This window comes from Cebidichthys violaceus, unplaced genomic scaffold, assembly GCF_023349555.1.
Source record: "Cebidichthys violaceus isolate CVI_PGR_0920_01 unplaced genomic scaffold, fCebVio1.0.p SCAF_48, whole genome shotgun sequence".
NCBI classification, from domain to species: Eukaryota; Metazoa; Chordata; class Actinopteri; order Perciformes; family Stichaeidae; genus Cebidichthys; species Cebidichthys violaceus.
The window spans coordinates 1,472,360-1,497,035 of record NW_027176683.1 but is presented as its reverse complement, the minus strand read 5'-3'; the positions used below and the strand labels follow the sequence as shown (position 1 = coordinate 1,497,035).

The 24,676-nt window shown below is 34.8% G+C and overlaps 3 protein-coding genes across 3 annotated transcripts in view; 1 reads left to right on the top strand and 2 right to left on the bottom strand.

Moving 5' to 3' along the window:
• The first annotated feature begins 677 nt into the window (after nt 1-677).
• On the top strand, nt 678-5,415 carry nudt17 (nudix (nucleoside diphosphate linked moiety X)-type motif 17). Its single transcript, XM_068729925.1, is given in 12 exon segments — nt 678-749; nt 1,783-1,951; nt 2,082-2,198; nt 2,664-2,847; nt 2,978-3,003; nt 3,084-3,176; nt 3,753-3,851; nt 3,955-4,088; nt 4,973-4,997; nt 4,999-5,028; nt 5,030-5,077; nt 5,079-5,415. Coding segments are annotated over 11 exon segments (897 nt in total). The 5' UTR covers nt 678-749; nt 1,783-1,876; the 3' UTR covers nt 5,145-5,415.
• A 3,915-nt stretch (nt 5,416-9,330) lies between these two features.
• Nucleotides 9,331-13,816, bottom strand: LOC137887157 (salivary glue protein Sgs-3-like). Its single transcript, XM_068729962.1, has 4 exons — nt 13,715-13,816; nt 12,285-12,841; nt 12,105-12,209; nt 9,331-9,601 (listed from the first exon to the last, which is right to left on the bottom strand). Exons 1-4 carry the CDS (start codon nt 13,761-13,763, stop codon nt 9,545-9,547), a joined length of 768 nt encoding a protein of 255 aa, XP_068586063.1. The 5' UTR covers nt 13,764-13,816; the 3' UTR covers nt 9,331-9,544.
• An 8,743-nt stretch (nt 13,817-22,559) lies between these two features.
• The window catches only part of tg (thyroglobulin), a 32,889-nt gene continuing 30,772 nt past the window's right edge, over nt 22,560-24,676 (bottom strand). Inside the window, exons 48-49 of the mRNA XM_068729991.1 lie at nt 23,195-23,376; nt 22,560-22,795 (exon numbers count right to left, since the gene is read on the bottom strand). Coding sequence (XP_068586092.1) covers nt 22,695-22,795; nt 23,195-23,376 — 283 coding nt within the window. The 3' untranslated portion in view covers nt 22,560-22,694. The remainder of the gene's footprint in view (nt 22,796-23,194; nt 23,377-24,676) is intronic.

The following is a 24,676-nucleotide window of genomic DNA, read 5'->3' as shown; positions in this document are numbered from 1 at the left end:
AATTCCTGAATTCAGTTTTTTTATTTCTTATATTAACCCTCTCTTTTTTCCTAATACTCTGTCGTGTATAACCTGATATAATAATTAGTATAAAAGAATGTGTAACGCTGTAATGGTGGTGAGATCAAACATCGTGGTTTTAATGGGGTCCAATGGGACAGTTTATTATAGATTTATTAAAGGACTTCAGAATAAAATCATTATGTAATAACTGTTATTAGAATCTGAGTATTAGAAGGAGGAGGAAGATGAGGAGGAGAAAGAGGAGGGGGAGGAAGAGGAGGAGGAGGATGAAGAGGAAGAGGAGGAGGAAGAGGAGGAGGACCACTCACACTGGCTGAGGTGAGCTGATCGATACAATTCTTAAACATCTGTTTGTATAGATTATTCTCTCAGATTTAGTTTTTATATTTGAGTAATTGAGTCATTAATGTATAAATTAAATTAGCTTCACCTCTAACAGCTGCTCCATCACACTGATAACACATTAATACATCAATGATTATAATACTATAATATATAATACTGGTATTCTACACAGTGAGTACTTTTGGTACTTTAAGTATATTTTGGTGCTAATACTTTTGTACTTCCAATCATATTTTAAACGAGTATTTCTACACTGTGGTGCTACTACTGCTACTCCTTTTTGCTCGGCTCCATTGTTTACTGCGATGCTTTTATTTTGAACTTCCTAACCGGATGTAGTTAAAATGAGCTGAAGGACGTTAGCTGGTGTCTCTTATCGAGTATGTTTCTACTTCTACTGTCTTCTGATGTGTTTTTTGTGTTCTGTTACAGTCTGGAGGTTAACGTGTGAAACTCATTCTCGTGAATGAACCTTTTTAACGCAGTTTAATGTTAGCTAAAGTTAGCTGTTGATAACTGTCGACAGTTAGCAAGCTAGCTAGCCTGCTAACTGTAAGCTAGTGTGTTAGCAACATGCTAACTGCTGCTGCAAGAAGTAACATTAAACATCATCAAGATGCCACGTGAGGTTATTAAAATAATTTTCTGAACACAAAATATTTAACATATTTAACGACATACGACTGTTTGTATGAAATGCAATTTAAGTCAATAATAAATGAATATGCCCAATGAAATAATCCTGAAATAAATAAATGAGGCATATAATATGTAAATACATGTCAAAATAAATATGTAAATGATTCAATATAGATCAATAAATAAATAGGATTTTATTTAATGTTTTTTTAAAAGACTACTAATTATTTACTGGGACTTTAATTTAATTATTACACATTTATTTGTTTGTTTATTTCTGGATTTATTTCATAGACTTTTGTAATAATTTCATAGGCTTATTTATTTATTTATCTATTTATTGATCTATTTATCTATCTATTTATTTATTTATTTATCTATTCATTTATTTATCTATTTATTAATTTATTTATCTATTTATTGATCTATTTATCTATCTATTTATTTATTTATTTATCTATTCATTTATTTATCTATTTATTAATTTATTTATCTATTTATTGATCTATTTATCTATCTATTTATTTATTGATCTATCTATTCATTTATTTATCTATTTATTAATTTATTTATCTATTTATTGATCTATTTATCTATCTATTTATTGATCTATCTATTCATTTATTTATCTATGTATTTATTTATCTATTGATCTATTTATTCATTTTTTATTTTGGTGTATTTCATATTGACTCTGCGTTCCATAGTGTTGACCCTCAAAGCCTCCATGTTCTATTGTATTGCTGTGGCTGAGAAGTCTACGTAACGTTCTAGACACTGGGCTACTGTGGAGGAGACACACATCAGCTGTTGATCGGTGTGACCGGAGGGAAGCGGTGCCGTCCTCCAGCTGAGGAGACGAGGCAGCATGGACAAAGTGAGGAGGATCCTGGTTCACGTCTGTAAGGACCGAGCTGCTCCTCAGAGAGCTCACTTTGTTCAGGTCAGAACAAACATCCTCTCACCTTTAAGATCCTCTCCTAACAAGTAACCAGCAAACAGCACACAGACATGTATTCTTCTGCTTCTCCTGCTCCTCCTGCTGCTCCTCCCCCTGCTCCTCCTGTGGTCAGAGTGTGACGGGTCTCTTCAGTGACTGTGGAGATGATGAGGTGGAGGTGATCTGCTCTCTGGAGAGGAAACAGCTTGTCCTTCAGAGAGGAGACAGAGGACGAGGGACACCTCTGAAGGTTTTATATTATATTTATATTATATATATTTATATTATATATATTAATATATATAAGTATATTGTATTTATATTATATTTATACTATATTTATATTATATTTATACTATATATTATATTTATATTGTATTTATACTATATTTATATTATATTTATATATATTTATATTATATTTATACTATATTTATACTATATATTATATTTATATTGTATTTATACTATATTTATATTATATTTATACTATATTTATATTATATTTATACTATATATTATATATTATATTTATATGGTATTTATACTATATTTATATTTTATTCATATTGTATTTATATTATATTTACCTCTGTGTTTAACGGGATTATTGGACATAAATATTTATTTTTTCATACACATGATGCCCCTCCATCTTTAATATTTCCCCCCCCCCCCATCTCTGTAACAGTCCTGTTGTCCTCTTGTCTCCTAGAGGCCCGCCTTCTGTCCCATCAAACACCTGTCAGTCACGGAGGCAGCTGCGATCCCATTGGACGTTCAGCAGCGTGGAGTAGACGTGGGCGTGGCCATCATCCTGCAGACGGCCAACCAGAGAGTTCTGTTGACACGACGGGCGAAGGAGCTTCGTATATTTCCCAACGTCTGGGTTCCTCCAGGTCTGACTAATGCCTGTTAAAGGGCCTGTTGCATTGTGGGAAACGTAGGAGGCTGTTTGTGGATTAACTGTCAGTATCTCTTGATCTGTGCTGCTCACATTTCTTTTTTAACCTTCATGTTTCTTTCCAGGCGGCCATCTTGAGCCCGACGAGACGGTAGATCCTTTTCTGTTTCTTCTTCTTCTCTTGAATAAGAAGTCTCTTTCCCGCCAGAATAAAGCTGTTCTTGTGTGCAGCTGCTGGAGGCCGGCCTCAGGGAGCTGCAGGAGGAGACGGGACTGAAGCTGGAACCAGAGGGAGCTTCTCCTAAAGTACTGGGACTCTGGGAGGTGAGACAGACAGAGAGACAGACAGGGTGAGACAAAGACATGAGACAGAGAGAGAGACAGACAGGGTGAGACAAAGACATGAGACAGAGAGACAGAAAGACAGACAGAGAGAGAGAGAGAGAGACAGACAGGGTGAGACAAAGACATGAGACAGAGAGACAGAAAGACAGACAGAGAGAGAGAGAGAGAGACAGACAGGGTGAGACAAAGACATGAGACAGAGAGACAGACAGACAGGGTGAGACAAAGACTTAAAGCTCTTGTCCTCCTCTCCTCTTGTCCTTCTCTCCTCCTCTCCTCTTGTCCTCCTCTCCTCTTGTCCTCTCCTCCTCTCCTCTTGTCCTCCTGTTTTCTTGTCCTCCTGTCCTCTTGTCCTCCTGTCCTCTTCTCCTCCTGTCCTTTCCTACTCTCCTGTCCCCTCCTCCTCTCCTCTTGTCCTCTCCTCCTCTCCTCTTGTCCTCCTGTCCTCTTCTCCTCCTGTCCTCTCCTCCTCTCCTGTCCTCTCCTCTTGTCCTCTCCTCCTCTCCTCTTGTCCTCCTGTCCTCTTGTCCTCCTCTCCTCCTGTCCTCCTCTCAGTCAGTCTATCCTCCCATGTTGTCCAGAGGTCTTCCTGAGAGACATCACATTGTGGTCTACATGCTGCTCCTCTCTCCTCTCTCTCACCTGCAGCTTCAGGTACGTCTGTGACTTCACTGTGACCTCACTGTGTCCTCCAGTACACTGTGACATCATCAGAACCGTCTTCAGTGGGTTTTTCCCTCCTCTGGTTGTCTTGCAGGCATCTCTGAGCCCGTCTCCTGCTGAGGTCAGTGCCTGTCTGTGGGCCGACAGCCGGCTGGTCAGAGCCGTCGTGTCCTCCGTGGACGGAGAGGACGGAGAGGTTCCACTGGACCACCTGCAGACCACCGTCAGGTATCACTGTCGAGGAGGACTCCTCTGGTTGTATAGAAGTCTAGTCTAAAATGACTCTACTTCTCTCTTGATTTATTCCCTCAGTAAACATTGTAAATATGAGTTTATGGTCTCAATCTCTAGTTTACAGTCTTCTTCAATACAGCATGATGTTCATTTGGTACATTATGCTCCATTTAGAGTCAAACACACCATAAAGAGGTACATTATGCTCCATTTAGAGTCAAACACACCATAAAGAGGGGATGATTTAGGGGCGGGGCTACACGCTGATTGACAGGTCTCTATCAGAGACGTATACTGGGGTTCAGTTGGTCCTGGGTTCTTGTTTCAGCGACTAAAACTTATATTTTCAAGTTAAAAGTCTGTAACATTCTGCCTCCACAGGACGTTTTATAGTTTAATCATATTTTTAGTTTTTGTCAAATATGTTTGGAAATCAAATCTTTAAAGAGCAACGATTAAAATACAGATGAAGTCATACCTCCTCTCCTCCTGTCCTCTTGTCCTCCTGTCCTCCTCACCCCCCTGTCCTCTTGTCCTCTTGTCCTCCACCTCCTGACCTCCTCTCCTCCTCTCCTCCTGTCCTTCTCACCTCCTGTCCTCTTGTCCTTTTGTCCTCCTCACTTCCTCTCCTCCTGTCCTCCTCTCCTCTTGTCCTCCTCACCTCCTGTCCTCTCTTCCTCACCTCCTCTTCTCCTCTCCTCCTGTCCTCCTCACCTCCTGTCCTCTTCGTCCTCCTCACCTCTTGTCCTCTTGTCCTCCTCACCTCCTGTCCTCTCGTCCTCCTCACCTCCTCACCTCCTGTCCTCTTGTCCTCCTGTTCTCCTCACCTGCTGTCCTCTTGTCCTCTCCTCCTCACCTCCTGTCCTCCTCTCCTCCAGTGTGTCTCAGGTGTCCTCAGAAGGAAGGTCTGAGTGACTCCTCTCTTCCTCTGGATGGTGTTGGTCGGTCCGGAGCGCGCGGTCAGCGGTCCGGACGTGGAGCGGGGTCAGCACCGGGACCAAGTTCGCCCTGGAGCTGTGGCTGAAGAGCCTGGAGACCTCCAACACCTGACCTCCTCACCTCCTCACCTCCTCTCCTCTGACGCCCTGCAGGCCTCAGGATGGACGACACACTGTGACTGAATGTGTGAATCTCTTGTTTCCTGTCTAAAAACACACCTGAGTCTTGTGGCCAGCAGGGGGCAGCGTGGACACTTTGAAGCTTAAAATCTACTGAAATTAAAAACTCACACGTGGAGGGTTTTATGGCTGATTATTGTATTTGTAAATGTTTTTAAAAATTGTATTTTTCTGAAGCAAACAACAATAAATGAATAAATGAACTTTTTCTCCACCAGAACTTTATTCCTGAAAATATAATAATAATATAATATCTGACTACTGTCATCATCAAACCCTCTAAATGTTCTACATAACGTTAAATATCCTCTGAAAGAGGGTCAACATATTATTTAATAAGATATAATATTATATATTATTATTGACGAAGACCAGGAGGAAGGAAACCACTGAGACGATCCATTTGTAACGTGAGTAACAGAGTTTATGTTTTGTCTCATTGTGTTATTTCACACTTCAAAGCTTCACGTGTTAGAGCTGCATTCTCTCTACTGTCCACCAGGGGGCGACTCCTCTGGTTGTATAGAAGTCTAGTCTAAAATGACTCTACTTCTCTCTTGATTTATTCCCTCAGTAAACATTGTAAACATGAGTTTATGGTCTCAATCTCTAGTTTACAGTCTTCTTCAATACAGCATGATGTTCATTTAGTACATTATGCTCCATTTAGAGTCAAACAGACCATAAAGCAGGGGATGATTTAGGGGCGGGGCTACACGCTGATTGATGTATACTCTGCAAATAAGTGACACTAACAAAACGTCTGAGATGAAAACTGATTATAGAAAAGTAAAAGCCAGAGAGTTGTTGACAGAACAGCCGAGCCCTGATGTTACCTGTGACGACAAAACACACACACCTGAGTCATCTGTCAGTCATTGTGAAGCCCCGCCTCTTCCCATCAGTCACCAGTCTGTGTTTGTTTTACTGGTTACATAATTTTACAAGATATCAAAAACATGACCGTCCGTCTTGTCTCTTCTCAGGTTTCTAAAGAGACGACAGTGATGACGTCATAATCATGACGTCACAGAGTGGGAGGAGCCGAGGTCGTGGGAGTTTACAGAAACCTGTCAATCAAGGTAAACAACGGTGACCTTGGGTCTTTCTCATTTCCTCCTCGATTCCTTTCCTCGCATCCTCGCCTCGCGTCTTAATATTTTATAGTGTGAAGCTCTACAAATGTTTCCACTAAAGGTTCTCTAGAAATACAGAGTGACATAATTTATAATGACTTATTTATATATATATTATAGTCACACAAACAGTCCAGTGTTTCTATGTGACGACATGAAATACAGTTAATTAGATACACCGGTGTTTCCTCCCTCCTAGCTCCTCCGGTGAGCCTCCTCACTCCTCGGTCCTTGAGGTGCATTTTTAGGAATCGAGGAGGCATAAAATCTCTTGGCGCTGACATCACACGTCCACGTTTATGAGGTCATGTGACCTGACGTCAACAAAAACTGTTTTTAAGAGACGATTAAATCAGTACGATGATGTAGAGCTGATCTATTCCAGTCGGTTCTATGTTACTAAACTATCTACATTATATAAATCTACATTATATAAATCTATATTATATACATCTGCATTATATGAATCTACATTATATAAATCTACATTATATACATCTGCATTATATGAATCTACATTATATAAATCTACATTATATACATCTGCATTATATGAATCTACATTATATAAATCTACATTATATACATCTGCATTATATGAATCTACATGATATGCATCTACATTATATACATCTACATTATATACATCTACATTATATACATCTACATTATATGAATCTACATTATATAAATCTACATTATATACATCTACATTATATGAATCTACATTATATACATCTACATTATATACATCTGCATTATATACATCTGCATTATATGAATCTACATTATATGAATCTACATTATATACATCTACATTATATAAATCTACATTATATACATCTACATTATATAAATCTACATTATATACATCTACATTATATGAATCTACATTATATACATCTACATTATATACATCTACATTATATAAATCTACATTATATACATCTGCATTATATGAATCTACATTATATGAATCTACATTATATACATCTACATTATATAAATCTACATTATATACATCTACATTATATAAATCTACATTATATTCATCTACATTATATGAATCTACATTATATACATCTACATTATATACATCTACATTATATAAATCTACATTATATACATCTACATTATATGAATCTACATTATATACATCTACATTATATACATCTACATTATATACATCTACATTATATGAATCTACATTATATACATCTACATTATATACATCTACATTATATAAATCTACATTATATACATATACATATACAAATCTACATTATATACATCTACATTATATAAATCTACATTATATATATCTACATTATATTACATACATCTACAATCAGATATCGAAACAGGAAACACACTGAAGAGAAAGTGTGCTGAAGGAATATGAAGGAAATTAGAAATGAATGCACATGAAGATCAAACTGCATGAAAACTCATTTATTCACAAATAATAAGGAGAACTAAAGCTGGTGAAAGGAGTGATGTTTGAGGAGTTTCTGTGACTCATCGATCCAGTAAACGCAGCAGAGCCCCGCCCACTTCCTTTATGTGGATATCAGCTCCATCACTCTCATATCAAACTCTGTGACTTCTTACATTCCTCCGCCTCGCTCCACGCCTCCTCTTCTCTTTCTGTCTTTGTGAAGCTCTTTGTGATCAAGAAACGAAATACAAACCTGGACTTTGGTTTAAGAATAAAGAAAGAATCAAACCTGAGGATCCACTTTCAAAGACAATACAGACCTAAACTGCTGCCAAACTGAAATATGATCATTAACAACAACACTTTACAAAAGAAAAACATGCAATAAAGGGTTTTTTGTTTGAGATGTACAAACATGATGCAATAAATGCTTCATGAATAGAATTAATTATTAACTAATTAACAATTAATCAGTGGCAGTTAAAGCAGTAACTTTAATCTTACGTCAAAGTGAACATGTATAGCTCACATGATTATGATTCTAAAATAAAATATCACAAAATATGTTTTACAAAACAGTTAAAGTTGTGACAATGAAATATCTAATATTTGTGTTAATAAGAGGGATTATTGCATGATGTTGCAAATTGTAATAAACTCATTAATGTATCAAAGAGTTGAATACATCATAATCAGTTTAGTGATGGTAGTAACAATATCACAAGAAAATATAAATGTATTTCCATATTTCTAATTATAATAAAGAGTGAATGATTATTTTATTGAACATTTTTTTAATGAAATATAAAATATGAGCAGAGCCAATAAATGGAAATATTATTATTATTATTAATGTCAGTTATAGGTGTTGTAATCTGGAAACACTTAAAACAAAAGTAAAAGAAACGCATCATCAAAAACTACAATACAAATATATTAGAATGTTGCATAATTATTGGAATACTAAAATATATACAACTAAAACTGATATGGGTGTGACAATATTCTTACAAACTATATTAAAGAAAGTATAGAAATGTAAGAATATTGCTAATTTATTAAGAGAGAATGTTGTATTATGTTACGTTATGATAAAAAAAGAGCCAATTAATGGAAACATGCTTATAAGTATCACTTATAAGAAAAGTAATCTGACAAAAATAAACTCATAATTTAAGTGACAACAGTGACTGTTCTATCAAACAATGTTAAGTCAGTGTGATTTAAAGGATTCAAATAACAGTATAACAGGTTTTAAAGATGCATAAAGTGTAGTCAATAAATGGAAATATGATTATTAACATTTCATATCTTAATGCCAGTTTAGTGTCATTTCTTTTAAATTGAAATGTATAACAATTGGTGTAGTTAAAATATGTAGTAAAAAAATAGAAGGGACAATATGGTAATAGTTATATAAGTTAATATAGTATATTATCTATGTATTATATTATTGTATTCATATCAAGCAATTTTCTAAGATATACAAAATATAATAATTAGCATATCATGATTTTAGAAAGTGTCTTTTGTAACAAGAACAACATTTTGTAGCATTTTCTCCACAATAAATGTTTATTTCCTTGTTTTTTTAAATACAAATCTCCAAAGTGCTTTACAGACAATAAATAAATGCAGCTATGAGATGAATTGTAATTGAGTCACACATTCATTCAAATCAAACTGGATACAAATCAAAAAGCACAATGGAAAAAGTGTGTTTTCTGTCAATGATAAACGCGTTTGTTGACGTCGTCTCTACGGGTTCACCGTGTACATCCCTGTCCGGTTCTTCCTCGGCTTTTCCATTTCTTCCTGTAAGAGATGCATCACATTAAGTCCGATCAGCTCCACCCAACATGTTAACGATAAGATAAGAGAGAACTTTATTAATCCAGAAGGAAATGATTGTGTCAGAGTTTCATTCAAGATTACAAACAAAGAATAGCAAAAAACAATAGCATAACAATTATGAAGTGTAAATAAATCATTTTGACATTATTGCAAAATACAACACAATAGCAATAAGATATAAGGTAAATGATTAATACAAGTAAAACATTCCTTCTGTTATATTAAAAAGTTAAACCAGCCATTTAGAGGACTTTTTATGTTAAACGTTTTATAAATGAGACTAAATAAATGTATTTAGATGAAGTCATTCTTTTCATTTCCTCTCATCAGTAAAACAAACAATGTCCGCCAGCTTTTCATATCGTTACAAAGATGTGTCTAACATTAAGTTATTAGTTAGTAACAGCAACTGTTTTTTAAGAGTTAGTAGTTAGTTAGTTAGTTAGTAAGTAACAGTTACTAAGATGTTTTTAAGATTTAGTAGTTAGTGGTTAGTTACTTAGTTAGTAACGGTCACCACTACAAAGACACTACAGCAAATAGAGCTGAGCAACACAGGTGGATGCTACTTAAAGGTATTAATATGTAACTAAAGGTGAACAAGAAAATCATCAAGATTTCCCCAACGTGTGTTAATTTATTAGTAACTTAGTGGCAACTTCTAATTAAGTAACCAATATTACAACCATAACAATATCTAAAATCAAATTAATTTAATAAAATGTTCTTTAATTATTGTTACTTATAGTCAATTAAGTGCAACTTGTAGTTAATAACATTACTTTAAGAAAAATAACTAAGTTAGTGTTAATAAGATCTTAAGAACTAAGATGTAACTATCAAATAGTAATGTTTTAACAAATATTAGTACAATGATAATTTACTACTTATAAGCACCAATGTGAAGCTAACAGTGAATATTATGTTTTGATAACAGTTAGTACAATTACATGGTGTCATTTATAGTAACTACAATGTTACTAACACCAGTTCAACATTTCTAATGATTATAAACATTTTATAAAGCTTCTTAGAGCAAGAAGTTGAACCAAACTATACAATACTTATCAACAAAAGCTGAATTGTTTTTACTGTACGCATCTACACATCATATAAGAATATAAATAAATAAAATAAAACCGTTATAAAAGTGCAATAAAAACTAAAATACTTCTGAGCTGTGACAGTAATGACTTACTAAGCTGGGAATAGGTTAAGGAACAAGCTAAAGTAAATTGCTACCTTCGAGTCGATGAACACTGATACTCACACCTTTGTGTGTCTATTTAGTTGTTGTCATAGTGACAATCACATTACAGATATTATTATTCCTCCATGTTTCCTGTGTAAATGTTGACTGTGACTCATTAAAATACAAACAGGTGAATAACTGTTACAATAAGTCAATACACACCCATTGATATTCAACACACCTCGTTGTTCAGGACACATGAGATACGTAAACCAGGTCAACTCTGAGGTTTTTCATTTATAAGAAACAAACCCTCCGGTCCTCAATAAGTTCCTTCTGAGGTTTATGTTTTATACTGGTGAGGTTTACGTTTTATACAGGTGAGGTTTACGTTTTATACTGGTGAGGTTCATGTTTTATACTGGTGAGGTTTATGTTTTATACTGGTTTATTCTGCTGGTTCTGTTGGAACGAACCCAATGTGACTGCATTAATGTGAATGGATTAACTCTGTTCTGCTGCAGGCTAGAGACAGAAAATATTTCTCAGGACTCACGTTACAGCACACAAAGACACAACCAACACACACTCTGCCCTGTGTGTGTGTGTGTGTGTGTGTGTGTGTGTGTGTGTGTGTGTGTGGGAGTGTTTTACCTTGTTTTATGGGGACACAAATCTGATTACAGAGTCGCATTGTGGGCACTCGCCTTCCTTGCAGGGACAAAATGCATGTCTTCATAACGTAAGCGATTACATTTTAGGCCAACTTTAAATTTGAGATGTGTCCTTGTCAGGACGTTAACTTAGTCACATGTCCTTGTGAGGACGTTAACTTTGTGACGCGTCCTTGTGAGGACGTTAACTTTGAGATGTGTCCTTGTGAGGACGTTAACTTTGAGATGTGTCCTTGTAAGGACATTAACTTTGTGATGTGTCCTTGTGAGGACATTAACTTTGTGATGTGTCTTTGTTAGAACATTAACTTTGTAATCTGTCCTTTTGAAGACGTTATCTTTGTAATGTGTCCTTGTGAGGACGTTAACTTTGTGACGCATCCTTGTGAGGACGTTCACTTTGTGATGTGTCCTTGTTAGAACATTAACTTTGAGATGCATCCTTTTGAGGACATTAACTTTGAGATGCGTCCTTTTGAGGACATTAACTTTGTGATGTGTCCTTATGAGGACGTTAACTTTGAGATGGGTCCTTGTGAGGACGTTAGCAGTGAGACGTGTCCTCACAGAGGTCTGTATCTAGAGATGTTTGACTCACGTAGTTCCTCCCGTTGTGCCCGTCGAAGCGAGTGTGCGTGGTGTACAGAGGGAATTCGTCATTGTTGCCGTTGTGGCTCCCCCTGTAGCAGCAGCACCACACCAGCTGCAGAAGAGAAAACAACGGTTTTATAATTAAAGTGATCATGTTTTTGTGCCATAATCGAACGGCCCGACTCACCAGTCCGATGAACAGCAGGAGCAGCAGCAGCAGAATCAGAGCGGCAAGGACCAGCAAAGCAATCCCCCATCCGGGTACGCCGCCGCTGGCCGAGGCCGGGACCGGATTTGTGGTTGTGGTCGTGCTCTGCGACGTGTTTGGTTTATTTGTCTGAATGGAGACAGGCGACCTGCTGGCTGTTGTGGATGAAGAACCGCTTGTCGTGCCGTTTGGATTGGTGGTTGTCATTGTAGCGTTTGTTGCGTTTCTGCCTGAGGTTGTTGCTTTGGCGGATTCGTCTGTTGCTGCTGTGTTGTCTCTGGTTGTACTGGGACTGGACTGGGTGACGGGACCAGTTGTGTTGTCCCTGGTTGTACTGGGACTGGACTGGGTGACGGGACCAGTTGTGTTGTCTCTGGTTGTACTGGGACTGGACTGGGTGACGGGACCAGTTGTGTTGTCTCTGGTTGTACTGGGACTGGACTGAGTGACTGGACCAGTTGTGTTGTCAGAGGTGGAACTGGTTTCTCTACTGGTGGTTGAAATGGTTGTCATGGCAACAGTCGTAGTGGAAGACACTAAAGACAGAGAAGGAGAAAAAAAGACTCTTGTTGGTTTGTGGATGTTTTGAAGCCTCCAGTTCAGCATTTTGTCCGTCGCCATGTTGTTTCTTTAGCAACCAGTGAACAGGAAGTGACCATATTTGGACTGAGGAGTGATGTAGAGACGCCGTATACGTCTCTGGTAGAGACCTGTCAATCAGTGTGTAGCCCCGCCCCTAAATCATCCCCTCTTTATGGTCTGTTTGACTCTAAATGGAGCATAATGTACTAAATGAACATCATGCTGTATTGAAGAAGACTGTAAACTAGAGATTGAGACCATAAACTCATGTTTACAACCATAAAGCAGGGTATGCTTTAGGGCGGGACTACACAGTGATTGACAGGTCTCTACCACGGCATTATTACTTTAACCCTTTAGTGTGTTTTCACTTCATCAAAGTTAGTTGTGACATTTTATGTTCTAAAAATGTTTTTTTCAGCGTTTGGTTGTACTTAGCTCCGCCCTCTCGTGTCACTTCTGGTTCCAAAAAAAACAAGATGGTGATGTTAGCGAAACCTACATTTTTCACCGATGGATTAAATATTTCATCACTTTGAAGAAGAGGAGCGACCACTACCAAAAAAAACATCCTTCACAGTAGATACTCTTTATAGATTGAACAATCTATCAGTTAATCTACAAATGAATCAATAGATTAATGAATAATTAATAAAAGAATCACTAATAGCAGCCTTAAACAAGATCTAAAACACTAACTGAACCTCCCAGACTTCCTGTTTTGAAAACCCTCCCTTTGATCTATTTCACCTTGTTCTAAATTCTACTTTGAGCCTCAGTGAAACAAAATTTGAGTATTAAAGTATTTAAAAAAGCGTTTTTTTTACCTGAGGCAGTGACGGCGACGGCGATCCAGAGAGCGAGCAGCGTCTCCATCTTTCTGCAGGAAATCCCAAAACAGTTTGTGACAAAGATCTCAGTGTGAGCGGCTTCTGGAGTCTGTTTTCATCCAGAGAAAGAGTCCTTTATACACCTGCTGCCTCACCTGCACACAGGTGAGGGAGGGTGGAGGAGGAGCCTGGCACACTCCCATCATGCCGAGCAAAACCGGAGCTCCACTCTGTGGTCACAATTTGAGGTACCGTGTTTAATATTTCTGTTATCATTTTGTGGTTTGTTTGTCATCACATTTAGATGACATAAAAGGAGGGCGGAGCTAAGCTGAGACAAACCCCCACGGCTCACTGTGATTGGTGGAGAGACACCTGTCCGTCAAAAGGTAAACCTGTTTGTCCTTTAATAACAGCTCCAGAAAATATCTCGTGTTTGCTTGTTTGACTTCTCACTCATGTTCATTTCAACATTGTTCATGTTCATTTCTCTGTGGATTATTGAGTTTTAACGTATTCTTTTTGAACATAAATTGTTACGTTGCTCTTCAAAACAGATTTTTAGAAAAAATCCAAAGAATAAAATGAATGGAAGAGTTGAGAGTAAAAGTTACAGTAATTGTTTAAGGTAGTTCTACTATTATTCATTCATTCATCTTCGTCCGCTTATCCGGGATCGGGTCGCGGGGGCAACAGCTCCAGCAGGTGGACCCCAAACTTCCCTTTCCCGGGCCACATCAGCCAGCTCTGACTGGGGGGATCCCGAGGCGCTCCCAGGCCAGTTTGGAGATATAGTCCCTCCACCTGGTCCTGGGCCTCCCTCGGGGTCTCCTCCCAGCTGGTCGTGCCTGGAACACCTCCCTAGGGAGGCGCCCTACTATTCTACTATTATATATTCTATTATTAGATTATTATTATTACGCATTATTAATATTATTATGCATAAATGTCAAAGCAGGATTTTGGTTGATTGAACTGTATCTTATTAACTAATTATCATTTTCATTATAGATTAATCTGCTGAATATTTTCTACATTAATTGATTCATTGTTTGGTTTGAAATAATAGTGGAAAATCTATATATTTTAATTTAATATCTTTATTTAACCAGATAAGTTTAGTAAGAAACGATTCTCCTTTACACTGATGACAGTTGATGCAAAGATGCGACGAGTAGAAGAAACAACATTAGACAAAATTTAAAAAAGAAATACAGTAAATACAACATTACATAGAACAAGGAGATACAAACTTAATAAATGACCAAATAATTCACTATAATGTGATTTGTGGTTACTGCTGGAGACATTAAGCCCAAAGTGACACCTTCACAAAGTTTGTGTATTTTAGTCCTCAATATTTTAACTAAAACTGTTAACATTAATACACATTTCATATTAAATTACTTAAGAGTACTACTAAAAATGTCAGTTGACTGATTAATGAACTAATTATTTCAGCTGTACTTGTATTCAATTTGGGGAGTTTAATTTATAACTAAACATCATACTCTATAAATTCTTCATGTGTTTTATGTAAAAATAAGATAAATAAAAATGCCGTACTATAGTATGCTATAAAATATCATAAAGTCAGACTATATAATGCCATTAAAACTCCATATATTATGTAATGAAAAAGTCAGACTATAGTAAGTCACAAAATGTCATAAAAAGGTTATAGAATAGTATTATGAGAAAATGTCAAGACACAAAATTGTCAATAACAGGTCGGTATCAGAAACGTTTCATTGTTCAGTATAGTTACACATATTAGGAATTTTACATTGTAGGTGAATAACAATAAATACAGTTCAATAGTATAAAGACATAATTAAAATATGAAAATGTACAATAGGATTTAAAAACAAACAAAGAAATTGTTGAAATTGTCTGCACCAGGTCACCAGATGGTCAATCTCCCCTGTAGGTGGATTCATCCCCATCAGAGAGGGTCGTGTCATCTGTAAACTTCAGTAGCTTGATGAACTGGTGACTGGAGGAGAAGCTTTCCTGAACTTCACATGCTGCTTCCTGTCACACAGGAAGTCTGTGATCAACCTGCAGGAGGAGTTGGGCTCGTGGAGATTTTGTCCTGCAGTAAGGACGGGATGATGTTGAGCCAGAGATGAATCCACAGAAAGGATCTCAAGTTCCAGTGGAGACCAGATGCTGGAGGGTCAAATATCACATTGTAGTATGCAATCAAAATAATCTTTAAAAGTCCTAAGATAGTGTATCATAAAATGTATGTTGTAGAATATCTATAAAAAAATGTCATGGTATAGTTTGTTATTAAAAAGTCATTGAAAATGTAATAAAAATTAAAAAAGAATAGACATGGTATACTATGTCAAAAAAAGGCTAAATATTTATGATATTGTTCGTCATAAAATGTCATGTGAAAAAAATTCATCAAAAAGTCATAGTATATTATCTCGAATAAAGTCATAAAAAAGTCATAGTATAGCATGTCGAAAAAAGTCATAGTATAGCATGTCGAAAAAAGTCATAGTATAGTATGTCGAAAAAAATCATAGTATAGTAAGTTGAAAAAAGTCATAGTATAGTATGTCGAAAAAAGTCATGGTATAGCATGTTGAAAAAAGTCATAGTATAGCAAGTCGAAAAAAGTCATAATATAGTATGTTGAAAAAAGTAATTTTATAGCATGTCGAAAAAAGTCATAGTATAGTATGTCGAAAAAAGTCATAGTATAGTATGTCAAAAAAAGTCATTTTATAGCATGTTGAAAAAAAGTCATAGTATAGTATGTTGAAAAAAGTCATAGTATAGCATGTCGAAAAAAGTCATAGTATAGTATGTTGAAAAAAATCATAGTATAGTAAGTTGAAAAAAGTCATAGTATAGTATGTCGAAAAAGTCATGGTATAGCATGTTGAAAAAAGTCATAGTATAGCAAGTCGAAAAAAGTCATAATATAGTATGTCGAAAAAAGTCATTTTATAGCATGTCGAAAAAAGTCATAGTATAGCATGTCAAAAAAAGTAATTTTATAGCATGTCGAAAAAAGTCATAGTATAGTATGTTGAAAAAAGTCATAGTATAGTATGTCAAAAAAAGTAATTTTATAGCATGTCGAAAAAAGTCATAGTATAGTATGTCGAAAAAAGTCATAGTATAGTATGTTGAAAAAAGTCATAGTATAGTATGTCAAAAAAAGTAATTTTATAGCATGTCGAAAAAAGTCATAGTATAGTATGTCGAAAAAAGTCATAGTATAGTATGTTGAAAAAAAGTCATGTAATACTATGTCGAAAAAAGTTGTTTATAGCATGTCGAAAAAAAGTAATAGTATAGTATGTCAAAAAAAGTCATAGTATAGCATGTCGAAAAAGTCATAGTATAGCATGTCAAAAAAAGTCACAGTATAGCATGTCGAAAAAGTCATAGTATAGCATGTCGAAAAAAGTCACAGTATAGCATGTCGAAAAAGTCATAGTATAGCATGTCGAAAAAAGTCATAGTATAGCATGTCGAAAAAATGTATAGTATAGTATGTTGAAAAAAGTCATAGTATAGTATGTCGAAAAAAAGTCATAGTATAGTATGTCGAAAAAAGTCATCGTGTAGTATATTGAAACAGTCATAGTATAGTATGTCGAAAAAAGTCACAGTATAGCATGTCGAAAAAAGTCATAGGATAGCATGTCGAAAAAATGTATAGTATAGTATGTTGAAAAAAGTCATAGTATAGTATGTCGAAAAAAGTCATAGTATAGTATGTCGAAAAAAGTCATTTTGTAGCATGTTGAAAAAAAGTCATATTATAGTATGTCGAAAAAAGTTGTTTATAGCATGTCGAAAAAAAAGTAATAGTATAGTATGTCAAAAAAAGTCATAGTATAGCATGTCGAAAAAGTCACAGTATAGCATGTCGAAAAAGTCATAGTATAGCATGTCGAAAAAAGTCATAGTATAGCATGTCGAAAAAATGTATAGTATAGTATGTTGAAAAAAGTCATAGTATAGTATATTGAAACAGTCATAGTATAGTATGTCGAAAAAAGTCACAGTATAGCATGTCGAAAAAAGTCATAGGATAGCATGTCGAAAAAATGTATAGTATAGTATGTTGAAAAAAGTCATAGTATAGTATGTCGAAAAAAGTCATAGTATAGTATGTCGAAAAAAGTCATAGTATAGCATGTCGAAAAAAGTCATAGTATAGCATGTCGAAAAAAGTCATAGTATAGCATGTCGAAAAAAGTCATAGTATAGCATGTTGAAAAAAGTAATTTTATAGCATGTTGAAAAAAAGTCATAGTATAGTATGTCAAAAAAAAGTCATAGTATAGTATGTCGAAAAAAGTTGTTTATAGTATGTCGAAAAAAGTCATATTATAGCATGTCAAAAAAAGTCATTTTATAGCATGTTGAAAAAAAGTCATAGTATAGTATGTCGAAAAAAGTTGTTTATAGCATGTCGAAAAAAGTTGTTTATAGCATGTCGAAAAAAGTCATATTATAGCATGTCGAAAAAGTCATAGTATAGCATGTCAAAAAAAGTCATAGTAAAGAATGTCGAAAAAAGTCATAGTATAGCATGTCGAAAAAATGTATAGTATAGTATGTTGAAAAAAGTCATAGTATAGTATGTCAAAAAAAGTCATCGTGTAGTATATTGAAACAGTCATAGTATAGCATGTCGAAAAAATAAAAAAAACAGTCATAGTATAGCATGTCGAAAAAAGTCATAGTATAGTATGTTGAAAAAAGTCATAGTATAGTATGTTGAAAAAAGTCATATTATAGTATGTCGAAAAAAGTCATAGTATAGTATGTTGAAAAAAGTCATAGTATAGCATGTCAAAAAAAGTCATAGTATAGTATGTCGAAAAAAGTCATAGTATAGTATGTCGAAAAAAGTCATAGTATAGTATGTCGAAAAAAGTCATAGTATAGTATGTCGAAAAAAGTCATAGTATAGTATGTTGAAAAAAGTCATAGTATAGCATGTCGAAAAAAGTCATAGTATAGTATGTCGAAAAAAGTCATAGTATAGTATGTCGAAAAAAGTTGTTTATAGCATGTCGAAAAAAGTCATATTATAGCATGTCAAAAAAAGTCATATTATAGCATGTCGAAAAAGTCATAGTATAGCATGTCGAAAAAAGTCACAGTATAGCATGTCGAAAAAGTCATAGTATAGCATGTCGAAAAAAGTCACAGTATAGCATGTCGAAAAAAGTCATATTATAGCATGTCAAAAAAGTCATATTATAGCATGTCAAAAAAAGTCATATTATAGCATATCAAAAAAAGTCATAGTATAGCATGTCGAAAAAGTCATAGTATAGCAAGTCGAAAAAAGTCATAATATACTATGTCGAAAAAAGTCATATTATAGCATGTCAAAAAAAGTCATAGTATAGCATGTCGAAAAAGTCATAGTATAGCAAGTCGAAAAAAGTCATAGTATAGCAAGTCAAAAAAAGTCATAGTATAGCAAGTCGAAAAAAGTCATAATATAGTAAGTCGAAAAAAGTCATAGTAAAGTATGTCGAAAAAAGTCATAGTATAGTATGTCAAAAAAAGTAATTTTATAGTATGTCGAAAAAAGTCATAGTATAGTATGTCGAAAAAAGTCATATTATAGCATGTCAAAAAAAGTCATATTATAGTATGTCGAAAAAAGTCATAGTATAGTATGTCGAAAAAAGTCATAGTATAGTATGTCAAAAAGTCATTTTGTAGCATGTTGAAAAAAAGTCATATTATAGTATGTCAAAAAAAGTTGTTTATAGCATGTCGAAAAAAAAGTCATAGTATAGTATGTCGAAAAAAGTCATAGTATAGCATGTCGAAAAAAGTCATAGTATACTATGACTTTTTTCGACATGCTATACTATGACTTTTGCATGTCGAAAAAAGTAATTTCATAGCATGTTGAAAAAAGTCATTTTATAGCATGTCGAAAAAAGTCATAGTATAGTATGTCGAAAAAAGTTGTTTATAGCATGTCGAAAAAAGTCATATTATAGCATGTCGAAAAAGTCATAGTATAGCATGTCGAAAAAAAGTCATAGTATAGTATGTCGAAAAAAAGTCATCGTGTAGTATGTTGAAAAAAGTCATAGTATAGCATGTCGAAAAAAGTCATAGTATAGTATGTCGAAAAAAGTCATAGTATAGTATGTCGAAAAAAGTTGTTTATAGCATGTCGAAAAAAGTCATATTATAGCATGTCAAAAAAAGTCATATTATAGCATGTCGAAAAAGTCATAGTATAGCATGTCGAAAAAAGTCATATTATAGCATGTCAAAAAAAGTCATATTATAGCATGTCAAAAAAGTCATATTATAGCATGTCAAAAAAAGTCATATTATAGCATATCAAAAAAAGTCATAGTATAGCATGTCGAAAAAGTCATAGTATAGCAAGTCGAAAAAAGTCATAATATACTATGTCGAAAAAAGTCATATTATAGCATGTCAAAAAAAGTCATATTATAGCATGTCAAAAAAGTCATATTATAGCATGTCAAAAAAAGTCATATTATAGCATATCAAAAAAAGTCATAGTATAGCATGTCGAAAAAGTCATAGTATAGCAAGTCGAAAAAAGTCATAATATACTATGTCGAAAAAAGTCATATTATAGCATGTCAAAAAAAGTCATAGTATAGCATGTCGAAAAAGTCATAGTATAGCAAGTCGAAAAAAGTCATAGTATAGCAAGTCAAAAAAAGTCATAGTATAGCAAGTCGAAAAAAGTCCTAATATAGTAAGTCGAAAAAAGTCATAGTAAAGTATGTCGAAAAAAGTCATAGTATAGTATGTCGAAAAAAGTCATATTATAGCATGTCAAAAAAAGTCATATTATAGTATGTCGAAAAAAGTCATAGTATAGTATGTCGAAAAAAGTCATAGTATAGTATGTCAAAAAGTCATTTTGTAGCATGTTGAAAAAAAGTCATATTATAGTATGTCAAAAAAAGTTGTTTATAGCATGTCGAAAAAAAAGTCATAGTATAGTATGTCGAAAAAAGTCATAGTATAGCATGTCGAAAAAAAAGTCATAGTATAGTATGTCGAAAAAAGTCATAGTATAGCATGTCGAAAAAAGTCATAGTATACTATGACTTTTTTCGACATGCTATACTATGACTTTTGCATGTCGAAAAAAGTAATTTCATAGCATGTTGAAAAAAGTCATTTTATAGCATGTCGAAAAAAGTCATAGTATAGTATGTCGAAAAAAGTTGTTTATAGTATGTCGAAAAAAGTCATATTATAGCATGTCAAAAAAAGTCATTTTATAGCATGTTGAAAAAAAGTCATAGTATAGTATCTCGAAAAAAGTTGTTTATAGTATGTCGAAAAAAGTCATATTATAGCATGTCAAAAAAAGTCATTTTATAGCATGTTGAAAAAAAGTCATAGTATAGTATCTCGAAAAAAGTTGTTTATAGTATGTCGAAAAAAGTCATATTATAGCATGTCAAAAAAAGTCATTTTATAGCATGTTGAAAAAAAGTCATAGTATAGTATGTCGAAAAAAGTTGTTTATAGCATGTCAAAAAAAGTCATATTATAGCATGTCGAAAAAGTCATAGTATAGCATGTCAAAAAAAGTCATAGTAAAGAATGTTGAAAAAAGTCATAGTATAGTATGTTGAAAAAAGTCATAGTATAGTATGTCGAAAAAAAGTCATAGTATAGTATGTCGAAAAAAAGTCATAGTATAGTATGTCGAAAAAAAGTCATCGTGTAGTATATTGAAACAGTCATAGTATAGCATGTCGAAAAAATAAAAAAAAGTCACAGTATAGCATGTCGAAAAAGTCATAGTATAGCATGTCAAAAAAAGTCACAGTATAGCATGTCGAAAAAGTCATAGTATAGCATGTCGAAAAAAGTAACTTTATAGCATGTTGAAAAAAAGTCATAGTATAGTATGTCGAAAAAAGTTGTTTATAGTATGTCGAAAAAAGTCATATTATAGCATGTCAAAAAAAGTCATTTTATAGCATGTTGAAAAAAAGTCATAGTATAGTATGTCGAAAAAAGTTGTTTATAGCATGTCGAAAAAAGTCATATTATAGCATGTCGAAAAAGTCATAGTATAGCATGTTGAAAAAAAGTCATAGTATAGTATGTCGAAAAAAAGTCATCGTGTAGTATATTGAAACAGTCATAGTATAGCAAGTCGAAAAAATAAAAAAAACAGTCATAGTATAGCATGTCGAAAAAATAAAAAAAACAGTCATAGTATAGCATGTCAAAAAAAAGTATTAGTCATTAAATGTCTTGCTGAAGGACACATTGACATGAGACTAACAGAGCAGGAGCTGGGATTGAACCAACAACCCTCTGATTGAAAGGCAGCCCTGCTCTCCACTTAGCCACGGAGAACAGTTGAGAATCACTGGCATAGTATGTCTATAAAAAGTCATAGTATAGCATGTCAAAAACAGTCACAATATAGCACGTTGAAAAATGGAAAAAACAGTCATAGTGTAGCATGTCAAAAAAAGTAATTTTAATTATTGATAATTTGATTTGATTAATCACTTTTTAATATTCTATTATTAAAACCAAAATGTGTGAAATTGGAACCTTGACCTTTTTTTACATAAATAAATTACTTCAAATTGTATCAAAATAGTTTCAAATTAATTTTCTGTCTAATCAACTAATTGATTAAAGAACTAATTGCAAGAAAACATATTTTATCATGTCTTTCCATGTTTTGTGTTTAAAAATCTTAATTTGTAAAGTACATAAAGTTGTTTGATGATTGTGGACTACAAGTAGAAAGTGGCATGAAGAGAAAATACTCAAAGTACAAATAGAGTAAATAATAAACCGCAGACAGTTTAAGAGTTTAAAATGATTTGTTTTATTGATTAAGACAGCAGTCGTTTTATTTCTTCAGCGTTTGGGATCAAAATGAATCTGGAAGCAGGAAAGTGTGATGTCACAAGGAGGGCGGGACGATGATGTCATTAGTTTAGTTGTAGGCGTCTTTCTCAGTCTGTGATTGGCTGGATGGTGCAGCCAGTGGGAGCTCAAGGGTCAACTCAGGCTGGATAAGCTCCGCCCCCGACACACCTGGGTAAAGAAAAGAGTTTTTAGGCCACAGCGATGACCGGTTTGAACTCTTTTAGATTCAATATGTTATTACTAATAGTAAAGATTTTTTGTAATAATTAAGACTTATTCTGTCTCTGAATGAACCTCCTCAATCATTAATGTTCGTCTTTGAGCGTAAAAATGAGGTGCTTGGAATACTTAAAAACTCTTGAAAGTTGGCGCACGCGTCAGTCTTGTGCAAAAATATTTATCTGACATGATTTGACGGGCTCGGGTCACACAAAATGGCTCGATAGCGCCCCCTATTGAGTAGCCCCCATTGGTGCCAGAAGGAGAGCTGGCGGGAGCTCCGGGGACTAGCTAGCTAACTAGCCAGCTCTAGCAGATTAAAGTAGTCCAGGAGAGTCCTCCTCTCACCGCTCAGACTGGTCAGTCTGGCTCCCAGTTGGTTCCAGAAGGAGCAGGAGCTCTGACTCAGACCCCGATGATGTTGGAGGGCGGGGCTTAGCTCCAGATAGGTGGACGGGGCCTCAGAGGACAGGACCTGCGGCCAGCGGGGCAGAACTGACTCCGCCCACAAACGTGACGGGTTCGGGTTCCTGAGAAAAACAACTTTTAAAAATTAACTTTATTATCTAACAACGGTTATGTAAATCTATCAAACGTTAATCTAACGAGCATTGATCTAACTAGAGTTAATCTAACTAGTGTTAATCCAACAAGAGTTAATCTAACGAGCGTTAATCTAACTAGAGTTAATCTAACGAGCATTAATCTAACTAGTGTTAATCTAACAAGCGTTAATCTAACTAGCGTAAATCTAACAAGAGTTAATCTAACTAGTGTTAATCTAACAAGCGTTAATCTAACAAGCGTTAATCTAACTAGCGTAAATCTAACAAGAGTTAATCTAACTAGTGTTAATCTAACAAGCGTTAATCTAACAAGCGTTAATCTAACTAGCGTAAATCTAACAAGAGTTAATCTAACTAGTGTTAATCTAACAAGCGTTACTCTAACAAGCGTTAATCTAACTAGCGTAAATCTAACAAGAGTTAATCTAACTAGTGTTAATCTAACGAGCGTTAATCTAACAAGAGTTAATCTAACGAGTTTAATCTAACGAGTGTTAATCTAACTAGTGTTAATCTAACGAGCGTTAATCTAACAAGTGTTAATCTAACGAGTTTAATCTAACGAGTGTTAATCTAACTAGTGTTAATCTAACGAGCGTTAATCTAACAAGTGTTAATCTAACGAGTTTAATCTAACGAGTGTTAATCTAACTAGTGTTAATCTAACTAGTGTTAATCTAACAAGAGTTAATCTTACTACATTACATTACATTACATTACAGTCATTTATCAGACGCTTTTATCCAAAGCGACTTACAATAAGTGCATCAACATTGGTAATCAAAAGAACTACTAGTCACCAGAAGTCATAAGTACATTTCCTTTTCCAAACAAGCATCTAAGAGCATGAAGCAGAGCATAACTCAGAGCCAAAGTACAGAAACAAGAGAAACAGTTAGTGCTATAAGTAATACGAATACAATAAGTGCAACAAGCTAGTATGAATACAATAAGTGCTAAGTGGAAGGCTCAGGGTAGCACTTCCTGAAGAGGTGGGTCTTCAGCCTGATGAAAGATGGGCAGCGACTCCGCTGTCCTGACGTCAGTGGGAAGTTCATTCCACCACTGTGGGGCCAGGACAGAAAACAGACGTGACCGGGTCGATCGGCCTCCAGGACCTCTGAGCGACGGGGCGACCGATCGCCCCGAGGCAGCAGAGCGAAGTGGTCGGGCGGGGATGTGAGGCTTGACCGTGGTCTGGAGATAGGAAGGAGCTGTTCCTTTCACTGCCCTGTATTCTAGCACCAGAGTCTTAGACTGGATG

What these genes read in the sequence shown, in the direction of transcription:
- LOC137887157 (XM_068729962.1), bottom strand. Translation starts at nt 13,763, where the DNA reads ATGGAGACGCTGCTCGCTCTCTGGATCGCCGTCGCCGTCACTGCCTCA. An exon ending in CGTCGCCGTCACTGCCTCAG is followed by an intron (nt 12,842 to 13,714) that starts GTAAAAAAAACG and finishes CTCTGTCTTTAG; the next exon opens with TGTCTTCCACTACGACTGTT. An exon ending in TCCTGCTGTTCATCGGACTG is followed by an intron (nt 12,210 to 12,284) that starts GTGAGTCGGGCC and finishes TCTCTTCTGCAG; the next exon opens with CTGGTGTGGTGCTGCTGCTA.